This window comes from Lepisosteus oculatus, chromosome 9 (assembly GCF_040954835.1).
Source record: "Lepisosteus oculatus isolate fLepOcu1 chromosome 9, fLepOcu1.hap2, whole genome shotgun sequence".
NCBI classification, from domain to species: domain Eukaryota; kingdom Metazoa; phylum Chordata; class Actinopteri; order Semionotiformes; family Lepisosteidae; genus Lepisosteus; species Lepisosteus oculatus.
In genome coordinates, this window is record NC_090704.1 from 31,326,235 (window position 1) to 31,349,119 (window position 22,885).

General features: G+C 49.5%; 1 protein-coding gene across 16 annotated transcripts in view; it reads left to right on the plus strand.

The window, feature by feature from the left end:
- prrc2c (proline-rich coiled-coil 2C) overlaps positions 1-22,885 on the plus strand; it is a 36,216-nt gene that overhangs the window by 5,317 nt on the left and 8,014 nt on the right. For 6 of the 16 annotated variants that reach the window (XM_069194382.1, XM_069194380.1, XM_069194393.1 and 3 more), the window contains exons 2-26: positions 111-281; positions 828-1,005; positions 2,762-2,898; positions 3,540-3,674; positions 5,163-5,479; positions 6,416-6,498; positions 7,044-7,183; positions 7,828-7,915; positions 8,215-8,398; positions 8,915-9,449; positions 10,164-10,336; positions 11,103-11,361; positions 11,881-12,091; positions 12,468-14,891; positions 16,097-16,305; positions 16,736-16,896; positions 17,177-17,471; positions 17,628-17,713; positions 17,976-18,170; positions 18,594-18,851; positions 19,282-19,374; positions 19,672-19,773; positions 19,913-20,099; positions 20,963-21,184; positions 21,892-21,998. In XM_069194382.1, the coding sequence (XP_069050483.1) occupies positions 167-281; positions 828-1,005; positions 2,762-2,898; positions 3,540-3,674; positions 5,163-5,479; positions 6,416-6,498; positions 7,044-7,183; positions 7,828-7,915; positions 8,215-8,398; positions 8,915-9,449; positions 10,164-10,336; positions 11,103-11,361; positions 11,881-12,091; positions 12,468-14,891; positions 16,097-16,305; positions 16,736-16,896; positions 17,177-17,471; positions 17,628-17,713; positions 17,976-18,170; positions 18,594-18,851; positions 19,282-19,374; positions 19,672-19,773; positions 19,913-20,099; positions 20,963-21,184; positions 21,892-21,998 (6,894 nt within the window). In that variant the 5' untranslated portion in view covers positions 111-166. The remainder of the gene's footprint in view (positions 1-110; positions 282-827; positions 1,006-2,761; positions 2,899-3,539; positions 3,675-5,162; positions 5,480-6,415; positions 6,499-7,043; positions 7,184-7,827; positions 7,916-8,214; positions 8,399-8,914; positions 9,450-10,163; positions 10,337-11,102; positions 11,362-11,880; positions 12,092-12,467; positions 14,892-16,096; positions 16,306-16,735; positions 16,897-17,176; positions 17,472-17,627; positions 17,714-17,975; positions 18,171-18,593; positions 18,852-19,281; positions 19,375-19,671; positions 19,774-19,912; positions 20,100-20,962; positions 21,185-21,891; positions 21,999-22,885) is intronic. The other 10 variants (XM_069194384.1, XM_069194392.1, XM_069194390.1 and 7 more) reach the window with 8 other exon arrangements.

Genomic DNA, 22,885 nt, shown 5'->3' on the forward strand with positions numbered 1-22,885 from the left:
TAACTAAATTTGCCCTTTTTTAGTAGCACAGTGTGGGGAGGCTGTACTGGAATCAGACTGGTGCCCCTGGCCTGGCGCTTACTTTGTGCCTCTTTGTCCGTCCCTGACAGGGGGCTGGTTCTGAGGGGAGAGGCCGGGGTATCAGACTCAATGAGTTTCCAGCGAAATGTCCGAGAAGTCAGGGCAGAGCACCAAGGCAAAGGATGGCAAGACCAAGTACGCAACCCTTAGCCTCTTCAACACCTACAAAGGCAAGTCGCTGGAGACCCAGAAAACTGCAGGTGAGCCAGGTTTAACTCCCTTCGTACACTTTCAGTACTGTTTCAGGAGTGCTGGCTGTGTGTAAGAGCAGTGCCACTGGACAGTAGAGGCTGTGCCTCTGTAACCCTGTATTATAGTTTGAGGGCTTGTATGAGCTTCCTGAATAGCTAATTGCAAACGTATGGATTGCTTGGTGAGGTTGTGAGTGTGTGTGCGTGCGTATGCAGTTTGTGTGACCACAGTTAACAGTGTGTTCATTTGTGGGTTCACCTAGGTTTGTGCGCAGTGGGCTGCTGTGCGCCCGTGTGAGTGTAGTGTTGAGTGTCTGCGCGTGTGTGTGGGAGTGTAGTGTTGAGTGTCTGCGCGTGTGTGTGGGAGTGTAGTGTTGAGTGTCTGCGCGTGTGTGTGGGAGTGTAGTGTTGAGTGTCTGCGCGTGTGTGTGGGAGTGTAGTGTTGAGTGTCTGCGCGTGTGTGTGGGAGTGTAGTGTTGAGTGTCTGCGCGTGTGTGTGTGGAAGCCCATGCCGGTTGTTGCCGTCCTGAGTGTGTCTTGTGCCGTCGCCCGCAGTGGCCGCCAGGCATGGGCTCCAGAGTTTGGGAAAGGTTGCCGTCAGCAGGCGCATGCCCCCCCCGGCCAACCTGCCGAGCCTGAAAGCCGAGAACAAGGGGAACGACCCGAACGTCAACATCGTCCCCAAGGACGGCAGCGGCTGGGCCTCGAAGCAGGATCAGCCCGCCGACGAGCGGTAAGAGCTGGGCGCCGCTGCCCTGGGAAGGTCCCGCCATTGTCACGGGTGGGACCACGGGACGTGCAGGCTCTCTACACCTGTTTAAATATCCACACCTTGAGACTTACGCAATGGTATAATTCTACCAAAGTCCACACCTGAAGAGCGCTCCAAAGTGTTGCATTTTTTACCTTTTCTGGTTTTCAACCTGCGCTTAACAACTGCTTGTTCTTTGCTCAGCTTTCTACTTTCCACCTACTGGTGTATGACCTACCGACATACCGTGATGGATGCATATGAAACTGTTTATATTGGAGGTGGTACGCTTCATTACAGTAGATACTGGAGCGTTAAGAAAAAACAACATTTTTCTTGAAATAAGAATAAATCTGGATGTATAAAACCTACCTGAATTCATAATCAGAATAGCAATTTAGAATGGCCGCTTCCCTATAAAGCTTTGTTTCAAACCTTTTTAACAGCAGTGAAGAAGGTCATTCTCCTTATTAATTACATCCCAGTATCCACTAGGTGTTGAAAGTTGTGAAAAATATTCCTCAGAAATGATCCCCATCTTTTTTGGCTGTAGATTATTTGATCTCGTCCATCTGTTCTGTGAAGGATCTAGTTTTAATCCGCATGCGAGTTGGTTGTTCATGCTGCCTTTTGTAATAAGTTGCATTGCTGTCAGTTACCAGGAAGTGCCAAAAAAAACACTTCTTTGACAAGGCTGCTGCTGGCCAAGAGCGCCATCAGGTAGTAGTATTTTAAGAAAAGTGCTCAGGGAGAAATTAAAAATATTTTTGCAAGATCATGCCATTTAAAGTGCCAGGATTCTTCTGGCTGCTATAATGGAACCTTAAAGGTCATGCATTAAGGGGATTGTACTTTGACAGTCTTCCTAGGAGATATGTACAGATTTGAGATGGAAGTTGAGTGCACATTTAGAGTGCACACACCCAATCTTGTCTTCTGTTGCTACGGAGACATAGGACTCCTGCTGAGCACCCAGTCTGTTCTCTAAACACCCTGTTTTGTGCCATATCAGGAGGTGTTTTAGTAAAGTGTCATTTTATCATTGAAACATGCACCATGTCCTGAGTCCTTCCCTTACAGAGTGATTCGTGTCTTTGTCTCCTGCCAGTTTTTCCTCTCGGGTCTCAGTTGTCTTTGTTGTGTTTTGTGTATTCTGTTAAAACCTTGGGATTTAAAAAAAAAACAGGCCACTGTTATGATGTGTAGTTTTGCTTACGTTTGGTGTATTAAATTGTGCTGGGCTTTTTAAAGCTGTAAAAGAACACAGCTGGGTAATTTTAACTGATTTTTATCTCTACTGATTCTCATGCCCGATGTAAGCAGGGATCTTATGTGAAGATGTCAAAGTGGCTTAGTAATCCTTCTGAAATGTTGAGATGCCCTTTTGAAGTTATCTGCCGAGTGCTTCTTGTCATGTTTAGTGTAGTAACACCTGTGCCTGGAATACAGCCTGTTCCTGTCACCCATGCTGTATTCTGCCAGTGGGGTTCGAACCCCTGGCTGCTTTATACTAAACCCAGGGGGGCAGATCTGACCTGTTTCTGTTCAGGGGGTTAGGGGAAACTGGTAAACCTCGAGGAAACCTCAAATTCCACATAGAAGCTCTTCCAGCGCTGAATTGAACCCAGCATCTTGTAGGAACGGCAGCACGCCCTGCCACGCCCCCCTTCCGCCTGCCATGCTTGTAAAAGGATGCTTTTAAAACACGGGATGCTAAAGCCGTTTCTGTTCGTTTCAGACAACAGGAGACCCCTCCACCTCCTCCACCTCCTCCTCCTCCCCCGCAGCCCAAACCAGGGGCTCCTCAACCCCAGGAGGGACCAGCAGGGGCCAGCCGGTCCTGGGCCAGTAACAGGCAGCCCAGCCAGGGAGACGGTAGGTCCGCTTCATTCCTAATCGTCTGATCGCCCCGGATCTGTGGGTACCCGACACAGGCCGGGATGAGACCAGATGGGTTGCTGGCGCCATGTGCCACAGCCATGGGCAGTTTGGGTTTCTTTCTTTGATTTACACGCTTATCGAGTGCTGACACAAGTCAAGAGAAGAGTCTTTGTATCAATTGAAAAATACTGCTGTGCACTAGCACATGTAGTGTTTGCTCTGCAGTTGGTTCCCTGTTTTTTTTTATCTTGCTTCCCTGTTTCATGCTGGGTTAATTCTAGAAATGTTTATTGCACTTTGTCCGGTAGTCATTGAATGAACTTCCCGCGAGACATTTTTTCCTTTTTTTACAAGGTAATGGAAAACTTACAAGGCGCTTTCTGTCCTTTGTTTAGAGAGAATCCTGTGGTGATGAGACTCAAGTTTGTTTGACTTTATAATTCATTATTTTCTTTCACTCCTTCTCATTCAGTTAATCTTTGTAAGTTTCTCTTGCGTACATGCACATGTTTTCCATCTGCCTCTGACTAATTTGCAGCCGACAGGAAGACAGCTAGAGCTTCAGATTGTTCTAAAGGTGGTTGGGGATGGGAGGGAGAGCCTGTGCTCAGGGGAGCTGTTGCTTTGTGTTGCAGGGACCCCCAGGGTGAACAGCCACTTCCAGCAGGAGTTCCCTAGTCTGCAGGCAGCTGGAGAACCTGAGAAACCCGCGGCCGAGAGGGACCAGGAGGAGGAGCCGTACGGACCTGGACCGAGCCTGAGACCGCAGAGTGAGTGGCGCCACAGTTAGTGGACTTGTGAGGTCCCTGCCCTCGACTAAGGAGCTCCCGAGTCTGGCTTCTCATGACGCGTGGTGTCCGTGTAGAAGCAGCATACCTGTTGAGCAAAACAGAAACAGAGGTCTGGTTGTGTTCTTCTAAAAGATAAGTAATGAAAACTACTTCATGTGAATAATACGAACTGAAGATCTTTGTCGTAATCCCCATATATGGGGGTTATATGAGATATTGAAAGCTGAAAAGGTGGTTTTTAGTATCTTTTTACACTTGAACAAAACTGATTTGTGCTTACAGGCTGATGGAAATGCTCAAAGGGACAGCATCATGCACTCCCACACAACTGTTTAGCTAAGATGTTGTGCAACAAAAGCTGCAGATGGAGTGTTCTAATGTTATTTTGCAATCAACAGGGGTTTCTGAGTATAGATCTCTTCAGATTCATTAACCTTTTAGTCCTGAGTGCCACTGTTTGTGCAATAGCTTTACATCCATCCATTTTCTAACTGATTCTTCCAATACAGGGTCTCGGGGAAGCTGGAGCCTATTTCAGCGAGCAATGGGCACGAGGCAGGGTATACCCTGGATGGGACACAAGTCCATCTTGGGGCAAGAGCACAGAAACGCACACACTCACACCTAGGGCTGATTTTCCCAGAAGCTATTTAACTTCAACTTGGACTGTTGGAGGAACCTGGAGCACCCAGAGGAAACCCATGTGAACATGGGGAACAAACATAGAAACACCACGCAGATAGCAACCCTGGTCTGGAGCTGAACCCAGGGCACCAGCGCTGTGAGACGGCAATGCTAAACACTTAACCGCCATCACCTGTAGCGCTACATGTGTTAAATTTCCTTAAAATTAAATATAGCTCAGATGCATCAAGGCAACTGTACAATCCTAAGTGTAGAGATAAAAAGCATGTTTTTCTCAGTAACCCAGCCAACCATAGTAAATTAACTAATCAATTCTAGTAATCACAATACCTTTAAGGGATGTGAACATTGTACCACTGAATCAGTCCCGAGCAGAGCAATTGGACACATTCCTAGGCTTAAAAATAAGTCCCCCTATGATGTGGTAAAAGAATGACTTCTTTAGAATATTACTAGGGAATCTGATTCAGCAGAGCAGCAGAGGCAAACCTGTACATTGAACCTCTGTGATGAGCTACGTGCTTCTTTTTTGCTATATTAATTTCTTGCATTAAGCACCAATATCCTGCTAATCTTGTAGCAAGTTACCAGTTTCCAAGTGTTGGTGTCTGAAAATACACCAGAAATTGTTCTTCAGTTTTAGTCTTCCAGTTGAACCTGCGTATTATAAAATAGGGACTGCATTGAAGAAACCATAACCATATTTTTGAGATCTTAAAATTTGTTTCCGTTCTGAGTGTATTCATTCTGATGTTTAAAACGGGTGACGCTGTGGTCGGGGACCGTACCCTTACTGCAGAATTGTCTTGTGATTTCCTGCAGATGTGGCCAGCTGGCGGGAGGGTGGTGGCAGGAATCTGAACACGGCACCCAGCTCCTCAGAGACGGACAGCAAGGCCGTGGAAGAGGGGGTGGGCGGCAGCACGCCCTCCCCCGTCCCGGAGCCCCCCGATCCAAGCAAGCCCCCCAGCGAGCCGCGGGACAAGCGGGAGGGCCGGGAGAGGCTGCCCCCCTCTGCCCCACCCCCCTCTGCCCAGCCCCCCTCGGCCCCCCAGCACAAGCTCAACGGTGGGCAGCAGCCTCAGGCTAGCGTGGCCCCCCAGTTCCATCCCCAGTTCAGGGGCCTGATGCCATCCTATGTGAGTACTGAGCTGGAGTAGGTTAGACCTGAACCTTCTGTATGGGCTGTAGTAGATAGAACAATCGATAATTATGATGCACGTTATTTATCATAATTATCATGTTCTGGGGCTTTGGCCAGGCCAAAAGGTTGAATCTGCGGACCTTTAGGAAAATGTGAATTTATTTAGATGCTACAAGATACAGTTCAGAAGATGCAAAGTATATCCGCCTTTTTTAGACCTGGATCCTTTAGCCGGTTCTGTCTTTCTCGCTTACCTAGTGTGGCATCTGTTGCAAGGCAGGCTGATCATCTCCCAGCAATCAGATTACATCATGGGACCTCTTGTGTCAGGACTTCGAGTAGCAGGGCAGCACTTGAACTAATCAATTTCAAAAACAGTTCAGAAGTGCTAGTTTTGTACTGTATGTGTACTGTATATGTTAACACTTAAGTACATGGCAAAAGTTTTGCTTTGCTGGAGTAGGCAATGATTAGGGGTAATAGCTGCTGCCAGGCTAGTGGGAGATTAGATGAACGCAGGTTGAATAGTGTTGAATCAGCCACACATTCTCAGGAACACACGGACAGCTCCATTTCAGCACTTCATATATTTCAGTTTTGACCTTCCTACTGTGGTTTTTTATGTTCTTTATTCAGAATGTATTTTACATCTTTCCTGTGGGACTCCTCATTTGCATTGTGAGTTAAAACAATCTAGCCTTGTTGTGCGCATGCTAATATTTCTGACCTCGCTGTTTTGGCACCACTGACTCTTAAACGTTGAGGTGTTATCGATAATATCAAATTTGCTTAAAATATTAAGCCCCCTTACATTTATATACTGTGTAACACAGTTATATTAAAGCGATGTATTTTGTGGAATGCTGTTTATGGATCTACAAGCGAAGGGTAAGCGTGGAATAACATTCTGATAATGTGTATCTTCCCCCAGATGTTCCATGCTTATCCCCGGATGTCATATCCGCCTGTGCAAGGGGCTTACAGATACCCAGTCCAACAGCAAGATGGAGCAAAGTAAGTCCTCTCTGTGCTTCACAAATCACTGCAGTTGCTCTTACACCCTCAGGGGATTAAAGGCGCATCACCCTCTCGATTGTTTTGATCCTCCATTTGATGGGTTTCCAGTCATAAAGTTCACCATTGGCTTCCGGATCCCAATGCTCAGTGTTTCCTTTTTGCTTGTTTCTATGCCCGGGGGGAATTCACTTGTAACACTCCTCCCTCTCCTTTAAAATAATGGAATGAAGTGTGTCTTTGCTCATTCAAGTATACTGGATGACTTCACAAGGCTTGATCTGGCATCTTTAAATCTTGATGCTATGGGTCAGATTCTTTTTTTTTCTAATTTGTGTTCAATCATTTCTTGGTTCAGATTCTCAGTGTCTTTAAAGGTTCCTAGGACCTAGTACCTTTAACTTCAAGGCTTACGTTTGAATGTGAAATGTGATTCGATTGAAAGGGGAACAGGAATTGGAGTAGAAGACATGGGTCTTGATCACAACTCTGTTTGTGTCCATTGTTATCTGTGGATCTAATACTCCTTCCTCCTGCGTTGCCAGGGGCCCCAGACCAGCTAGCCGCCCTCCTCAGTCACACAGCCAGGCATGGTCCCAGGATGCCGACCGGCCCTCCATCATCAGTGCCACAGACCTGAAGGAGCTGGACAACCTGGACACTGATGCCGATGAAGGCTGGGCAGGTGAGAGTCTGGGGACAGGGGATGCAGGTCAGCAGACAGGGTGGAGCTGTGTGGACTTGGTGCTACAACATGGAGAGAAGAGGCGGGGATCTTGCTTGTCCTACAAAACCAGGGGTTGTTGCCAACTTTATTTCCATCCCTGTTACTGAAATGAGGTTAGAAAATGTCTTGAAAAGGTGATGGTAAACTGTGACGGAAGGCAACAGGATTGATTTGACACAGCTAGTCTTTCCATTCAATAAAATATTGACGTCATCATTTTCTCTTCTTCAGATCCACATTACGAAGATAATTGTTTCACAGAGGTTTCATTTGCTACATTGTGATCATACTAGGGCATTATAGAATAGGTCTCAAACTTAAAGCTTGGAGATATCAAAGGTTTGATCAGGGCTTAGGTCAGTCACAACTGGAGCAGAGAGGCGAGTGTGATTTGAGGATAGAGAATGTAGAGAAGTCATTGTGGAAGGGATAAAAGCCAGGGGGAAATATGAAAGCATCTCCTTACGTATAGAAAATGTGATCCACAGTGGCTGTTGAAGTATAGAGAAGGCATGCTAATAATTTAAAAATAAGCATTAAAGATAAGCACTGGAGCTTTGTTGTAATGGTAAATTTGTTCTGTCTGTCTGCTGGATGGTCAGGAGCCCAGATGGAGGTGGACTACACAGAAAAGCTCAACTTCAGTGATGATGAGGAGAACCAGTCTGGGAAGGACAAAGGAGATAACTGGTGAGTGGTCTGGAGTTTTTCAGACTGTTGGCGGTCTTACTGTTCTTACTCTACCTAAGTGGATGATGTGTTCTTGGTCGGAGTCTTTATGACGTGTTAGTTAATGTGTAAACCACCAGCACGGATGTCTTAGTACCACATTTATAATGGGATGTATATTAGATGAGATGCTCATTCTCATTACAGAAACAGCTTCTCTTCATTTCTAAACTTAAATTAGTCCATCAGCATAGTCATTCAAAGGAGTGGGGAATTCTCACTGTGTATATGAGAGCTTAACGCTTTGCCCTGTGCCACAGGGAGTGGGTGAACAAGGTGGATAGCCTGCGTTCGCGCGGCTCGGAGGGAACGGAGGGGTGGAAGGAAGGCGGCGAGGACAGGGCGAGCGGCAAGGCCTCCAGGGGCGACACCGGAGCGCATAGGCCCCCCTCCCCCACCAGCAGAGGGCAGTACAACAAGGGCAGTCAAGCCCTCGAGTACCAGGTGAGCAGGAGCCCCCGGGACCTGCAGGCAGAAATGACTGATTGCCTTACCTCCCCCCGCCTTGAGGGAGGTGGGTGCTGCTTGTCTGTCTGCTTGTAGTTGGACCTTTTCCAGACAGTGGCTCTGAGAGGTGTCGCAATACCGGTCTGCCTGCTGCAGCAGTGAAACAGGGAAGGTGCGAAAACTGGTACCTGACAGAGGTGTGACGTAATCGCAAGGCTTTCAGCAAAAGAAACGGAATTACTAGAGTGCGTCAAACTCGAGTTTATTAGAAAGGCACGTTTTGTCGAGAAAAGGTGGGGAATCCTCAACTTCAGCCACTGCCCCTTTGTTGCTTTGAATCCACCTCCTGGTCCTGAGACTTGCAGTGATATGCGAGGTCTTTGAAACCATCTTTAAGTACAGTGCACAGATAGCCTGTAGCTTTATTCTTGGTGCTGATTTACCACGCTGTTGCCCTTACAGTGCACTTTGTCTGCTGTGCTGCTGGGCTAATTCAGCTCCTCCCCTCCGTAGGCTGCAGGGCGTGTCTCGGTGGCCGGGGGGCCGCGGGCCGGGAAGCCCGGCTCCTCGACGCTCCCCGCCACAGAGGAGGACGCGGAGGCGTGGCGGCAGAAGCGGAAGAAGCAGTCGGAGCTGTCGGAGGCGGTGGAGCGCGCCCGGCGGCGCCGCGAGGAGGAGGAGCGCCGCATGGAGGAGCAGCGGCTGGCCGCCTGCGCGGAGAAGCTCAAGAGGCTGAACGAGAAGCTGCGGGGCCCTGAAAGGCAGCCCTCCCCCACCCCCGCCCCCGTCCCCGCCCCGCAGAACGAGGGGGATGCCACCGCCGTCGTCGCCCCCACCGCCCCTGAAGCCCCACCGGCCCCGGCGCCAGCGCCGCTGCCTACTCTCGTCGAGGGGGAGTCCAGAGGAGAGGGGCCAGAGGAAGAGCCCCAGCCTGCGCCGCCCCCGCCCAGCTCCCTGGACAGGAGCGAGGGAGAAGGGCCCGTGACGGAGGAGAGCGCGGGAGAGCGAGGCCCCAGGAGAGACTGCTGCAGTGCGGAGGAGAACAGAGGTGAGGGGGCAGCAAAATCAGCTCCTGTCCTCAAGAGCACCTGTCCTGTCCTTTGTTTTCAATTGTGATGCTGTATACTACTGCATCTGCTGTGATTAAGAAAACAACGCGTTGCTGCTCGGGAAGAGGCGGTAGCAGGTTTGGTTCTTGGGGATAATAATACATTTTCATACACTTAACAGCTGAGGGGAGAGCATCGCCCAGAAGTTGCTTGGTATTGACACATCACCTCATGAATTTATTCGTCCTGTAACATTGCATGGCTTTGAAAGTTGGAACTGGGATTCCTGGATTCTAGCAGTAGCTAAGTGTCAGTGCATGTTGGACAGAAGTCGGGAATTATTTCTTTACACGCAGAGTTGTAGGAGTGAAGCTGTCGTTCTGTTGAAGTTAATTCTCAGAGGTCCTTAAATGTCTAGATCAGGAGAAATAAGCTGGAGAAAACAAATGTGCAAGATTGAATGCCCAGGCCTCCTCTAATTTGTACGTACCTCTCTGTTCTTTGGTTCCTTTCTAAATCCTAGTTAAACGGTTAGCTTTCAATATTCTGGATTCTCGTGTTTTCTTTGTGATGACGAAATCAACACTTCTGTAAATACTTGTTAATGACAGTGCATGTGTGGCATCTTGATCTTGGTACAGCTAAAGGTACAGCCAGTGTCCAGTTTCTAGATTACTAGGCCATTGACAGAGGTTTCCCTGGCCTGTTTTCAGTGGAGGAGCCCCTGACTACTGTTTCCCACCTGGATCAGCCGAACAACGAAGACCCACCTGCCCTGACCCACGAGACCGAGGGCGAGCCAGGGGCGCCGTTGCGTCCTTCCATTACCTCTGGATACTCCAAGCAGTTCCAGAAATCCCTGCCTCCTCGCTTCCTCAGGCAGCAGGTACTGATGGGATACATGTGCTTTCTGCTTTTCGGCTCCTTTCAGAATCTGCTAATTCTTAGTTATGTCACTCACTTTTTTTTTAATGGTAATAAATTCCTTTGTCCGGCATATTTCAAAGATACCTGTAAATTGGCAAAGGGGGCAGAAATATTTGTCACTCTCCTTTCTAATTTTGCCTAAAGACTTGAATTTCTTTTTTAATTATGGAAAGACTTTGTTAGTCTCTTAGTGATCACTCCCATGTCTTGTAAAATGCTGGTTTGTGAATAGTTACACACCAGAAGCGATCTTTAAATGAATAAAGCAAATTGCTGGTTTGCTGTATGTGAAACGTTATTTCCACTGTCATGCAATGAAATATGTGTGTTCCTATGCAACATTTTAAGGACTGCAGTGAATTGTCATCTTTGATCTTCCGTGTTTTAGAATACATGGAAATGAATGAAAATTCAAACCTTTTGTCATACAGTTTCTGATTGAATTAATGTAGATAGACATTATATGAGGCATTAAAACTGCAGTAGATGTTTCAAAGCTTCATTTTTATTAATTCAATCCAGAAACAGAACAGTACAGGTAGCAGATTAGCTAATAAATACAAATTTCAACTCTAAAAGTTATAAATCACATTTTTACAGTATTAGTTGAAAGTAATAAAGTCTGTGTATGTCTGTGTATTGTTTTTGGATGTGTACGTAGGATCTTTTCTCCTTGCACCCTTTCCTGTTTGTTCTTGTGTTGAATCGGTGTGGCTCTGTCCCAGGAGCAGCTGAAGCAGCAGCAGCAGCAGCAATGGCAACAACAGCAGCAGCAGCAGCAGCAGCAGCAGGGCAGTGCCGTTTCTCCCACGGGGGCAGCAGTGCCCCCTCCCCAGCACCGCTCCCTGTACCAGCCTCTGGGGCCACACCACCAGCACCTGGCCTCCATGGGCTTCGACCCTCGCTGGCTGATGATGCAGTCCTACATGGACCCCCGTATGATGTCGGGGCGTCCTCCTATGGACATGCCGCCAATGCACCCAGGTACACGGGCACCCCCTTCACCCACCCTTCCTTCACACAGGGCAGATTATTTTCTGCGTTTCATCTAGTGGCACAGCAGAGTATAGCTAATGGCTGCATCACTGGTGCTCTCCCCTGTCCTCAGATTGCAGCACTTTAATGGTCATCCTCACTTTTTGTTCTGTTCATGCAATGCTGGAAATTCCCGTCGTTTTTTTTTCCACCCCTCCTCCCTCCTCTGCTGGAGGCCGAGCCTTGCATACATACTGGCACCATGCCATTATTGACTTATAAAGCTGCTTTTTGTCAGGTACGTTTTGTGGACCTTGATGAGAACACAACTGGCATGCTTGAATTTATTATTCAGGATTTTTTCCCTTTTCAGTTTTGTTTGTGCTTGTGGTGGTGGCAGTAGTATTTATGGGCTAACCAGTTGTCCTGTGCAGTGGGTGGACAAGCCAGTGTTATTGCTCTGTCAATAGGAAACATTTCCCTTTCAGCCTGGGACCAGACCTGATGGGTGTTCTTATGTCCGCACAGGGAGGATGCCCCCCAAACAGCTGGTGCGCAGAGACCCAGCAGAAAATGCAGCTTCAGGATCGGACGCCTTTGACCACATATCCCGTCCCGTTAGGGAGCACGGACTAGCTGCTGAGCCACGTGTGGTGTGGGGCTCTGAGCCGTACTCCCAGACTGAGCCCCTGCCTGCTGCTACACCCCCAAAAAGTCAGGAGGAAACCAAGGAATCCAGGTAAGAGCAGGAGTATTAGGGTACCTGTCAGTACTGTACGAGTACTTGTAGATCTTATCTTCTGACCAGTGCTATCGCATGCAAATCAGTCATTTATCGCTGTTAGTTGTATCGATGGTTGATGTTTAGTCATTTGGTCTGAAAAGATTAAATCTGAACAAGGAGTGTTTTTAGTTCATCACGAAATTAATAACCAGTTAAAGGACTTGCATGAATTTAGTTTCAGCATTGGAATGATCTCTAAAGAAGTGACTTTTGAGGAAATAAGACTAGATTTACTCTTCACCATTCTTCACTTCAAACAGGATACATCTTGAACTTTGCAGCAGATTGCCGTTGAATTTCAGGTCCCTATGGGTCTCTGCTTCTTCCTTAGGCTGGACTCCGCTCTTGAGCTGGAGAGGAGTGTCTCCTCGGTGTACCCCCAGGAGCCCAGCCCCCTGGAGCCCCGCACCAAGTGTGATTTCTTCAGGGATGCGGCCGAGCAGGGGCTTGGCTTCCCCAGTCGAGGGCCGGAGGAGCTGCCAGGGCTTCTGCAGCCCGAGAGGGGCCCCCTGGTACCGGTTTATGACCCACAGGAAGCCAGCGTGCCATGTGGAGAGGAGGGAGGGATGATGGGACTGAAGAGGAGCATCTCCCAAGGCTCAAGTCATTCCCTCAAGCTTGACGAGGCCCGCTTTGAAGGTCCATCCGTCTCCCCAAAGACGCTGGGACCGTCGGGAGCAGACGAGGAGCCTGAAGACAAAAAGGAGCCCTTCTCCCAGGGGCCCCCGTCCAGCAGCAGGGCCACTCCACCAGCCGATGGCCCACACAAAGCGGACAAGCTTCCTGTGCCAGCTGCGCCCAAACCAAAGTCGGAGACGCGATGGGGCCCGAGGTCCGGCCCGGGCCGCAGGGAGGGAGCTGGGAACGAGCGCCCTGTGCGCCGTTCGGGCCCCATCAAGAAGCCGGTGCTGCGGGACATGAAGGAGGAGCGCGAGCAGAGGAAGGAGCGCGAGGAGCGGCACGAGCGCGGCGACCGTCCCAGGAAGGACGGCGGTTCTAAAGCCACGTCCGCGCCTCCTGGCGAGAACCAGAAGCCTCCCAGCGAGAGTAAGAGGGACCCTCCTGCGGCCCCGGATCCAGCTGACCAGCAGAGTGGCACGGCATTAAAAATCAGAGGGCCACAAGGCCCAGCTGGGGTGCCAGGGCTGGCTGCTAGAGACGAGAAAACGGATAAACCCTCGAATGGAGAGAAGGTGCAACCAGAACCCAAACTGCCTTCTAGGAAGGAGTCTAACTTACCTCCCAGGGCCTACCGGAGGGAGGACAGGGACCGGGACAGAGAGAAGGAGAGGGATCGAGACAGGGAGAGGGACCGGGACCGGGACCGGGACAGAGAGAAGGAGAGGGATCGAGACAGGGAGAGAGACTGGGCCTCAGAGCCGAACTATAGGGGCCGTGGTCGGGGGGAGTACTACTCCCGTGGGCGTAGCTATCGGGGCAGCTATGGCGGTCGTGCTAGGGGAAGCCGGGGTCGGAGCCGGGGGGAGTACCCTTTCAGGGAACCACGCTCCCGGTCAGACCTGCCCCTTGTGGCACCTGGAAACCGCGGTACGGGGTTCAGGCCTAGGGAGGAGAGCGAGACGCGCAGTGAAAGCTCCGACTTTGAGGTGCTGCCCAAGCGACGTCGGCGGCGCGGCTCGGACACGGATTCAGAGAGTGAGGGGCGAGACTCGGCCAGTGACACTGGAGCATCGGACCGCGAGGGCAGTGCCAAGCCCAGCCGGCCACCACGCAGAGAGTTTGGGGCTCCTGCCCGCCGGGGATCAAAGGCCTTATCGAATTCAACAGGGGGCGCCCCTTTTTGCACTAGTCAGCCAACGGAGAAGCCAGGCTCCCGGGAGGATGAGGCGCGGCCTAAGCCGGGCTTCTTACCCAAGGGAGAGCCCTCCCGACGAGGCAGAGGGGGCATGTACAGCCGCAGGGGCAGCGGTCGGGAGCGCGGAGGCCAGAGGTCAGCCCCTCTCAGGCGGCCGGGCATGAAGGATGCCTCTCAGTGGCCCTCCAGGCCCATGGAGACCTTTCACCCCGAGGAGGCTGAAAACTCCAGGTTGGAAGCCAACGCCTCCGAGCGCCGGCCTCCTAAGTTTGAGGCCAAGAAGTTCGGGGAGGCGGGCGGGAGTAGCCGCGAGAGGCCACGCCGGCCCCGGCCAGCACGGCCCCCGAGGCAGGACAAGCCGCCGAGGTTCCGCCGGCTGAAGGAGCGGGAAGCGGCAGTGAAGGCCGGGGAGGAGGGGACCGCCGCGGAGCCCGCGGCCCCAGCCGCCGCCGCCAAGGCCCCCGGGGGAGGCCCCCCCCCGGCGGAGGGGGACGCCGCACCCGAGCTTGCGCCGGCGGGCGGGGCGGTGCCGGAGGGCGGGTCTACGGCCGTGGCCGCTGGGAGCAAGTCGCCGGATCTGTCCAATCAGAACTCCTCGGACCAGGCCAACGAGGAGTGGGAAACCGCTTCCGAGAGCAGCGACTTCAACGAGCGGAGAGAGCGCGAGGAGAGGAAGGGCGCCCCCGAATCCGCTGCCGCGGACCCTGCCGCTTCCACAGCCGCCTCCCAGAGCCCCGGGGCGCAGGCGAGGGCGGGAGCGGACAGCGGGCAAACCCCAAAACGCGAGGCGGCTGCCGCAGCCAAGAGGAGCTTCTCCAGCCAGAGGCCCGTGGACCGGCAGAACCGACGGGGGAATAGCGGGCCCAAACCTGGCCGCGGGTACCCAGGGGGGAAGGGCGAGCGCAGAGGAGGATCCGGAACCAAAGTTGGCCGCAGGGGGTGAGTTTCCAAAGTTTGGGGGTTTGGGAGAATTGGAGGGGGAAGATCAGCATTGATCCATGCCTCCAACCAGTTCTCAAAGATTGTACACAGCTTTGGGAATATTACTGCTCTGGCAATTGGAAACTAGTTACTATTGACCCTGGATATCTTGTTTAACAAGAAAAACACAGGGTTCTTAAAGTATTCTTTTCCATTTCAGTCGGTGCTGGTTTTCATAAAGGTTTGTCTTCCACAATTATGATTTAGCAAAATTGTTAATGCTTTGAGGAAGTTAAGCTCCACCTGCTAATGTACATCTCTTCACAACATTTGTTTCTTGTTAAGATATCTGCTCTGTCAGATACTCCCAAGAGCTGGGACTGCTGCTGTCAGTGAACACGTACTCACTTTTTTTCCCTGGCACCCAACTCGTGAAGTGGCATGTTCTTTTCAGTACTGGAGGTGATGGTGTTACTGACCGTTCTTCATGAGGAGAAGGAGGCACTGTGCTCACCTGTGTGCAGAGATGCTCACATCTGCAATGTTTATAGAATCTATATATTTAATCTTTAATAGCTTGTATTTTGTATATATTTTAAGATTTGAAAGTTATTTGTTCAAAGCCAGATGTTGAAGATCCCCTGTTTTTTCATGAATGATTACCAAGAGCTCATTGTAGGAGTTGCAGGAGTAGTCAGTCAAAATGAAGCTGACAAATGGTTCTTGTTAATGTTTCTTCATTCTGGCCTGTCTTTTCTGAATTAATGTACATTTATTAGCATAACAAATTGGCATTTTATGAAAATGAGAAAAACATACACCTTTTATCTCTGCGGTCTTACCCTGCTAAATGATGAATTCTGTTAGAACTCATGGTAAATCATGTATAACATCCTAAACAGTATTCATTAAAATGTTCTCTACGTTTCCGCTTTCCAATTAACAAAATTCAGTCGTTTTCAGACTATCGAGTGAAGCCATACCTTGTTGGGCTGCAAAGACCTGAAAGCTGTGAAGTTGCCTGCATGTTCTAGTGTTCTTGGGGGCACACAGTGAGCATTGCATTGCCGTTTGTGTGGCAGTAGATGCTGGTGTGAGCTGCCAGTAAGCACAGCGTGTGGGTCAGTAGCTAGACCTCCTGTCTTCTTTTCCTCTTCTCTCTCCCTCCCTCCTGTCCTCTCTCTGGCTCTGCCTCCCTCTGTCTCCTCGGCTCGTGTGCTCAGACCGCTCGAGGAGCAGGCTCAGGAACTGACTGCTCTTGATCCAACCAGCAGCGCTGCCGCTCAGAACCCGGATGTGGCCCACGGGGGCTCAGCCCAGCGGCCCGGCAAGGACTCGTCCGCCAAGCGCAAGGAGGAGGCCAAGCAAGCAGCCAAGAAGCCCAAGGAGAAGGCCGACGCGCTGTCCCAGTTCGACCTCAACAACTATGCCAGTCAGTACCCTTGCCCCCTTTCTCGGACAGCTGCTGGAATTTCATACCGTCTTTGTCATTTTGTGTTATTCGGGGGCTGTGGTCACGGGGTGAACTGCACTTGCACTGGGATGTACTTATTGGCCAATGTGCAGCTCAATGATTGCACTTGTCACATACTTAACACTTGAAAGCTTTGTACCTATCCTGAATCGGTTTTTCATTCCTTTCTGCTGTACCTAAAAAACCTGGTCCACATGAATGTGGGATAGTAAAGGGTTTTGAGTCCAAAATGTCGTCATGCATGTAGCTTTAAGCTGTTTTTATGCTTTTACTTTTGGCTAACGTTTAATTCTAGGGTTAAGAGATTAATCTTCTTGAGCAGTCTGAGAAAGCAGTAGGTTTTTCTGAGAGGGAGTCCATTAACTGCTTGAACACCTCATTCTGCCAGGTGTAGTGATCATCGATGACCACCCTGAGGTCACGACCCTAGAGGACCCCCAGTCCAGCGCTAATGACGACGGATTCACAGAGGTGGTCTCCCGGAAACAGCAGAAACGCCTGCAGGATGAGGAGCGCAGGAAGAAAGAGGAGCTCAGCGTGCAGGTGCAGGTGATTGTGGCTCGGAGGAGGGGAGAAGAGAGGGATAATAGGGGGGCTTTGGGGCAGAATCACACCCTTCTGCAGAGGGGAGGTTGGCTCAAAGATGGTCAGGATGCATGTGAGAATTTTGTTGACTGTATTAACATACAAAAACAGTAGGTTGACAGCTAATCAGTTTAAGACGATTCTTATATCAAGCGTTTTATGTATGTTCCGCCTACAGTATAGTTTGTCTTATGTCTTTCCGCATCTAATGCTTGATCGAAACCTTGTGTGTCTGTTTTGTCAGAACTGGACTAAGAAGGGTTCTGGTGAAAAGAACAGAAGTGGAGGCTCCAAGCTCCCCCCCAGGTTTGCCAAGAAACAGCAGCAGCAGGTGGCACCAGTGAGTCAGCAAACCCAGGCTCCGTCCCAGCCCACCGCCCCTGCCCAGCCACTAGAGGGTGCCGTGCCCTTGCCTGGTGGTCCAGATTTCCCTGGCACTGGAAAGACAATGTCAGCTGGTCAGGCACACAGTGCCCTGGGCACTGAGCTCTGGGAGAACAAGATGGCCGGTTCCGCCGTCCTCACCGACGTCAAGAAACGTAAGTTGGTTATTGATGCAGTCGGCACTGCTTTTCAAATTCACTGTCCCATGCGCCTTTTTCACCCTTGACCTGGCCACATGTACGTGTCAGAAGCCTTAAAAAGGCCTGTTATGTTTAAGCAATATAAGTTTGTTAAATTTTGTGCTGTTTCAGTGGGACCCATCAGCCCACCCCAGCCTCCTTCAGTCAGTGCCTGGAACAAACCACTCACTTCCTTCGCTGGCACGGTTACCCCTGAGGTGAGTTCTTCTACAATACAGCCTCCTTCATTATAATGAGAGCAGGGTGTTCGCTGGCAGGGGTTCCTTTACAGCCTGAGCCAGGACACGGGGGGTGCAAGTGTGACTTCAGACATTCGAATACATAGTGTGTTGCTTATATATATTTGTGTGTTGTATAACAAGAGGCTTATCCATGCTTGTTTTAGTTGTAAATGTCCAGTCCTGTCTGTGGACCGGCTGCTGATTTGCCTGATTTACCCAGTGTTTTTTTTTGGTGCAGCAGGGGGCCAAGCCTGCTCCTGAAGGGGGTGTGGAGATGGGCATGGACAGTATCCAGTTTGGCGCGCCCTCCTCGGCAGGCAGCACCGACAGCGACGGCGTGCCCGCCTTGCTGGAAAAGGGGGCGGAAAAGCTTCCCGAGCCCAAGGAACAGAGGCAGAAGCCGCCTCGGGCCGGGCCCATCAAAGCACAGAAGGTACTAGGAGCTGAGCTGAGCTGCCTGCTCGTGGGCTGTGACAAGTGTTAACTGAAGCCCTTGTCAAAGCGCGTCCTGTCTGAATAATCCATCTCGCTGTCCAGTCAGCAAATGGGAAGTCCTTGAATTACTTGTAAATAGCCAACTGCAATTCTAAGGTTAAACTGTTGAAAAATGACCTTCGTATGAGGTTGCATTCTTACAAATAACAGTATTAAAAGTTTTTTTTAATCCTGTGTGGGGAAGATTCTTTTCAGGCAAGGAGATCTGTGTATTAACACATTGCATGGATTGAGTCCTATAAAAGAGCTCAACTTAACTCTTCTTCTCCTTCACTCCCAACCATTCTCCCTTCATTTCCTATGTCATTCCTCTCCCTTTCTCCTCACTGTCATTCTTCCTTCTCTGCCTCCGCCCTCCAAGCTTCCAGAGCTCAGTCCCCCGGAGAATAAGGAATACAAGCCAGGCCCCATCGGGAAGGAGCGCTCCCTGAAGAACCGGAAGGCAGCGAAGGATGGCAGGCCGGCTGAGGGCGAGGGCACAGAAAAGGGGGCGCCGGGGGCAGGCAGAGGTCCGGACCCCGGTACCCCCAACAAGGACAGCAAAGGTGTTCCGGAGCTGGGGGGCGACATCGAAGGCATGATCACCGTCCCGTCTGCGGAGTACGGGTCTGGGCCCAAGGTACAGCGCCGCCGGACTGGCGGTTACTTTCTTGAGCTGCAGCTCAGTGCGAGGCTGGTGACAGAACTTGCACTGGGGAAACTGTGCAAAGCCTTTTTAGTTCAAGCAGCGCCATGCCCGTCTGTAATATTGCAAGTATAGTATTGTTTTTATCATCACGGTTCTGAGAGCTTGAGGAGAGTTTCCTCTCCTCCACTCGACTCAACACAGGAACTAGTATGCATTACACTAAGTGGGTTTTTGGGGGTATATATATACCTTTGATTCTCTGTCCTGAGGATGAAGAGGGAAGGAGACTTGTATATCTTTTTTTTTAGTCCATTGTATGTATTGAGAGAATCTAGGTTCACGGCTCTCATTAACGTACGAGCAAACATTGTCTGAATACTCGGCATTAATGGGAAGTGGCCTTTTCCGTGTTGCTCCTCAGGAATCGGTGACGGACTACACCACCCCCTCCTCCTCCCTGGCCGACACCACCCCCACGGCCAGCGGCAAGATTGAAGAGAGCCTTGTCCCTAATGTGAGTACCGACTGGTTAACAACAGCGTGCCCAGCCCCTTCTGTTCCTGGATTGTTCATGAAAGTTCTAGATTTAGTTCTTGAAAGGGTTCCGTTCTAAGTCTGCCCATGTCACACTTAATTTGGAATCAAACGGCGTGGTCAGCCGTTTTCTTATAGTCATAAGCTTTCCCTTAATCATCATTTATAAAACACGAAGAGACCCCGAGCTGCCCTCTATTGGGCTGCATTGGGTCGATAACATCATTCCATTATTCCAAGAAGTGTGTCTTATATGAGCTACTGTGTGCATGTACAGGTCGCCCTTCCTCATGCTCTGCCTCTTCCCCGGCGAGAAGCCCTGCAGCGCAGTACCAGTCTCACCCCTGTGTCGCCTGCAACTGTTGACCTGACTCTTAAGGTGAGCACTGTGCACTCTCATTCTGGCTTGGTCTTGGAGTAAGCTCTCTCTGTCGTGTATCATCTTCAAGTTAAACTTACTCTGCTCGTCTTTCTAATTCTCAAGCCTTGCCTGCCTTGATTGTTTTACTGATTGACAGATGGAGTCTGCACGCAAAGCCTGGGAGAACTCACCCAGCATTGGGGAGAAGAGCTCTCCAGTGACATCCTCTGCCTCGCCCATCACCAGCGGCGGAGGGGGCAACAGCGCCTCCTACAGCTCCTTCTCTAGTGCTTCCATGCCCCAGATCCCTGTGGCTTCAGTCACCCCAACAACCTCGCTCTCAGGTAGTGCCTGCCTGTCACTATACTTCTACTGCTTCCTTAAATGACATTAAAACCTTAGTTCCCCATATAAGTACTTCTGCACTTCATAGAAGAGCATCCAACACAGCCCAAGCTCAAGTCCATGAATCCTAGATATATTTTTGTATACTGAACATGGAGAGATGCTGAGATTTGCACAGATTACATGTGGAAGTACATATTCAGAATAGAAAGTCTGAATGCTCCGGCAGTTCAAGTTGTAAATATGAAGTGTAAATGCTTCATTTGTTTCAAGACTAGAAATGCATAAACTACAGAATCTGTTCTGCTGTTTTTTTATAGGGTGCATTCTGTACTTTTTACGTAGTTCTGCCCGTATTAAAAAAACAAGAGGTGATTATTTCCTACCAGACACTCATTCAAGTTGTGTATTTATGCATGCTTTCTGAAACATTGACAAAAAACAAATGCAGTCAACACAATTCTTTTGTAGCCTCAGGAGCAATCACCAGTCCTGCAGTTAACCAACATGTGTACCCTGTAGTGATGGCACACTCTGCCAGTACATCTACATTTGCAAGTACATGAGCTAGACGTGATACATTGAATAACTGAAGGACTTCTATACAATTGGTCTTGATCGGAATCATAAATTACTTTTACTACAAATAATATAGTATTCTATAACATCGTTTGTGGCACTTCGAGGGGTTAACCCAACGTTAGTGTGATGTGAAGTTGAGTCGGTGGTGTACTGTTACACCTGTAGCATAATTGGCTTCATGCTGGAGTAAAGTTACACTTGGGTCTCGGCTGCACACTTGTCACTCAATGAACAAACTTTCAAGCAACTTACTGGTTTGAATTTGTTGTTACCCCCCTAGGATCTGGGACCTACACCACTTCCTCTCTGAGCACAAAGACTACCAGTACCTCGGACCCCCCGAATATCTGCAAGGTGAAGCCCCAGCAGCTGCAGGGGGGGGGCATGACAGGGGGGCACTTCTCCCAGTTGGGCTGTGTGCCTTCCCTCCTACCCCAGCAGCAGCAACAACAACAGCAGCAACAGCAGACACCACAGGTCTTCGTGTCTCAGTCTGCAGCAGGTAGGCCAGTTTCTGCCCATCTGGACTAACCCAGCACATTGATTAAAAGAGGTTCCGAGTTGGTTATTGTCTGTGAATTGCCTGTGTGTGTGTTTGTGCATGTCCTGCGATGGACTGGCACCCCGTCCAGGGTGTTGTCCCGGCTTTGCCCTGAGCCTCTGAGTTGGGGCTACTGTGTCCCATACCAGGAAACTGCCTTCGACTGTGGACTGATCAGTTTCACCCAGAAAAGAAACCAAACATTGCAGCATCGATACTTATTGCAGAAGAAAAGAGATGAGACCCCTCTTAGACATCGATATGATCCACTTCAGGTGTTCAAAACACCCTGGAACTTGCTAGGTGCAAATTGTTCTGATAATTATTCATATTGCATATCGTATAAAGTTATTCATATTCAAGTACAGTCATACTTATATATTGAGAAGTATCAAGGATTTCTTGAGAAGAATGTCAGGGCATTGGTTCGAAAACCACATTGACCACCTTGAAGGGTTCACAAACTTTCAAGCACGACTGTATTAAGTTGGTCACAATGATCTCAAAACTCCAACAGATGTGACTCAGCAGTTCTAAACATCTGAAATTGTTCACCGTGCTGTGGTGTAGGGATCTTTATTTCCATTCCTTCACTGGATCAACGTTAATTGATCAAAGCCCACGGGGGCCCTTCTGACTGGGGCTTTTTTACTTATTTTTTTTGCCAGGTTCTGCAGCCCAGATCCCAGCCTTCTACATGGACACCAGCCACCTGTTCAGCACGCCTCACCCCCGTCTGGCCCAGCAGCAGGGCTTTCAGCCAGGGCTCTCTCAGGTGCGATGGACTTCCTGCCAGTCTGCGCTGTGCTGTGCCCATGAGGCAAGGCAGCTTCTCAGCGGCTCTCTTCATAAACCCTTCCCTTGTTGCTCACTGAAGTCCTCCTTTCAGCTCAAGAGAATCATGTTTAATTAAAAATAGCCAAAAAATTGATTTAAGGTGGGATTTCCAAATCGTATTAATTGCTACACCAGTGCGTCCAGGGGAATGGGATGGTGTAGTATATCCCAGTATTGATTCTTTGCCTACCCCATTTTCTATCAAAAATTAGAACTTTGCTGCTTTATAGGGATTCTGCAGCATCCTTATAGATGATTCGACCATTAGTTTTCCTGCTGTGATACATTGCTTTGCTTAAAGCGGGTCACAAGATAATTCAAGATGGAACTAGTACATTCAAGTACAGAGAAGATTGGGGCACTGCTTTTATTTACCCATTTCTTTGTTTATAAACCCTCTTCATTTTGATGTGCGCTCTTTCTCTAAGGTTTGTGCTGCTTAAAATGGTGACAAACAACCCATCGATATCGGGAGAAATTTGATTCTTATTTTGCAATATTGTTTTTTAAAATATGCCAGTTTTCCAAAGGAAGAAACAGAAATGAGTTCTTTTGTCCATGTTCCCTATAAAAGACTAGTTTTCCAGAGCAAAGCTAGTCAACGATTTATCCTAGCATCTGTCCTGCCCTTTCATATCCAGCATGGTTCATTGTGAGATTGTTCTTAGTAAGCAGTCAGTGGGTTGGGGGAGGGTGGATCTGATGTTCGGTGCTTACTTTGAATCTAGAAGTCATATCTGTACACTTAGTCATTTTTGGGAAGTGGGATATACGTTTGGGGGTGCTCATGTGTTGGCCTTGGACCCTATGCTCTTCCCACCTGCT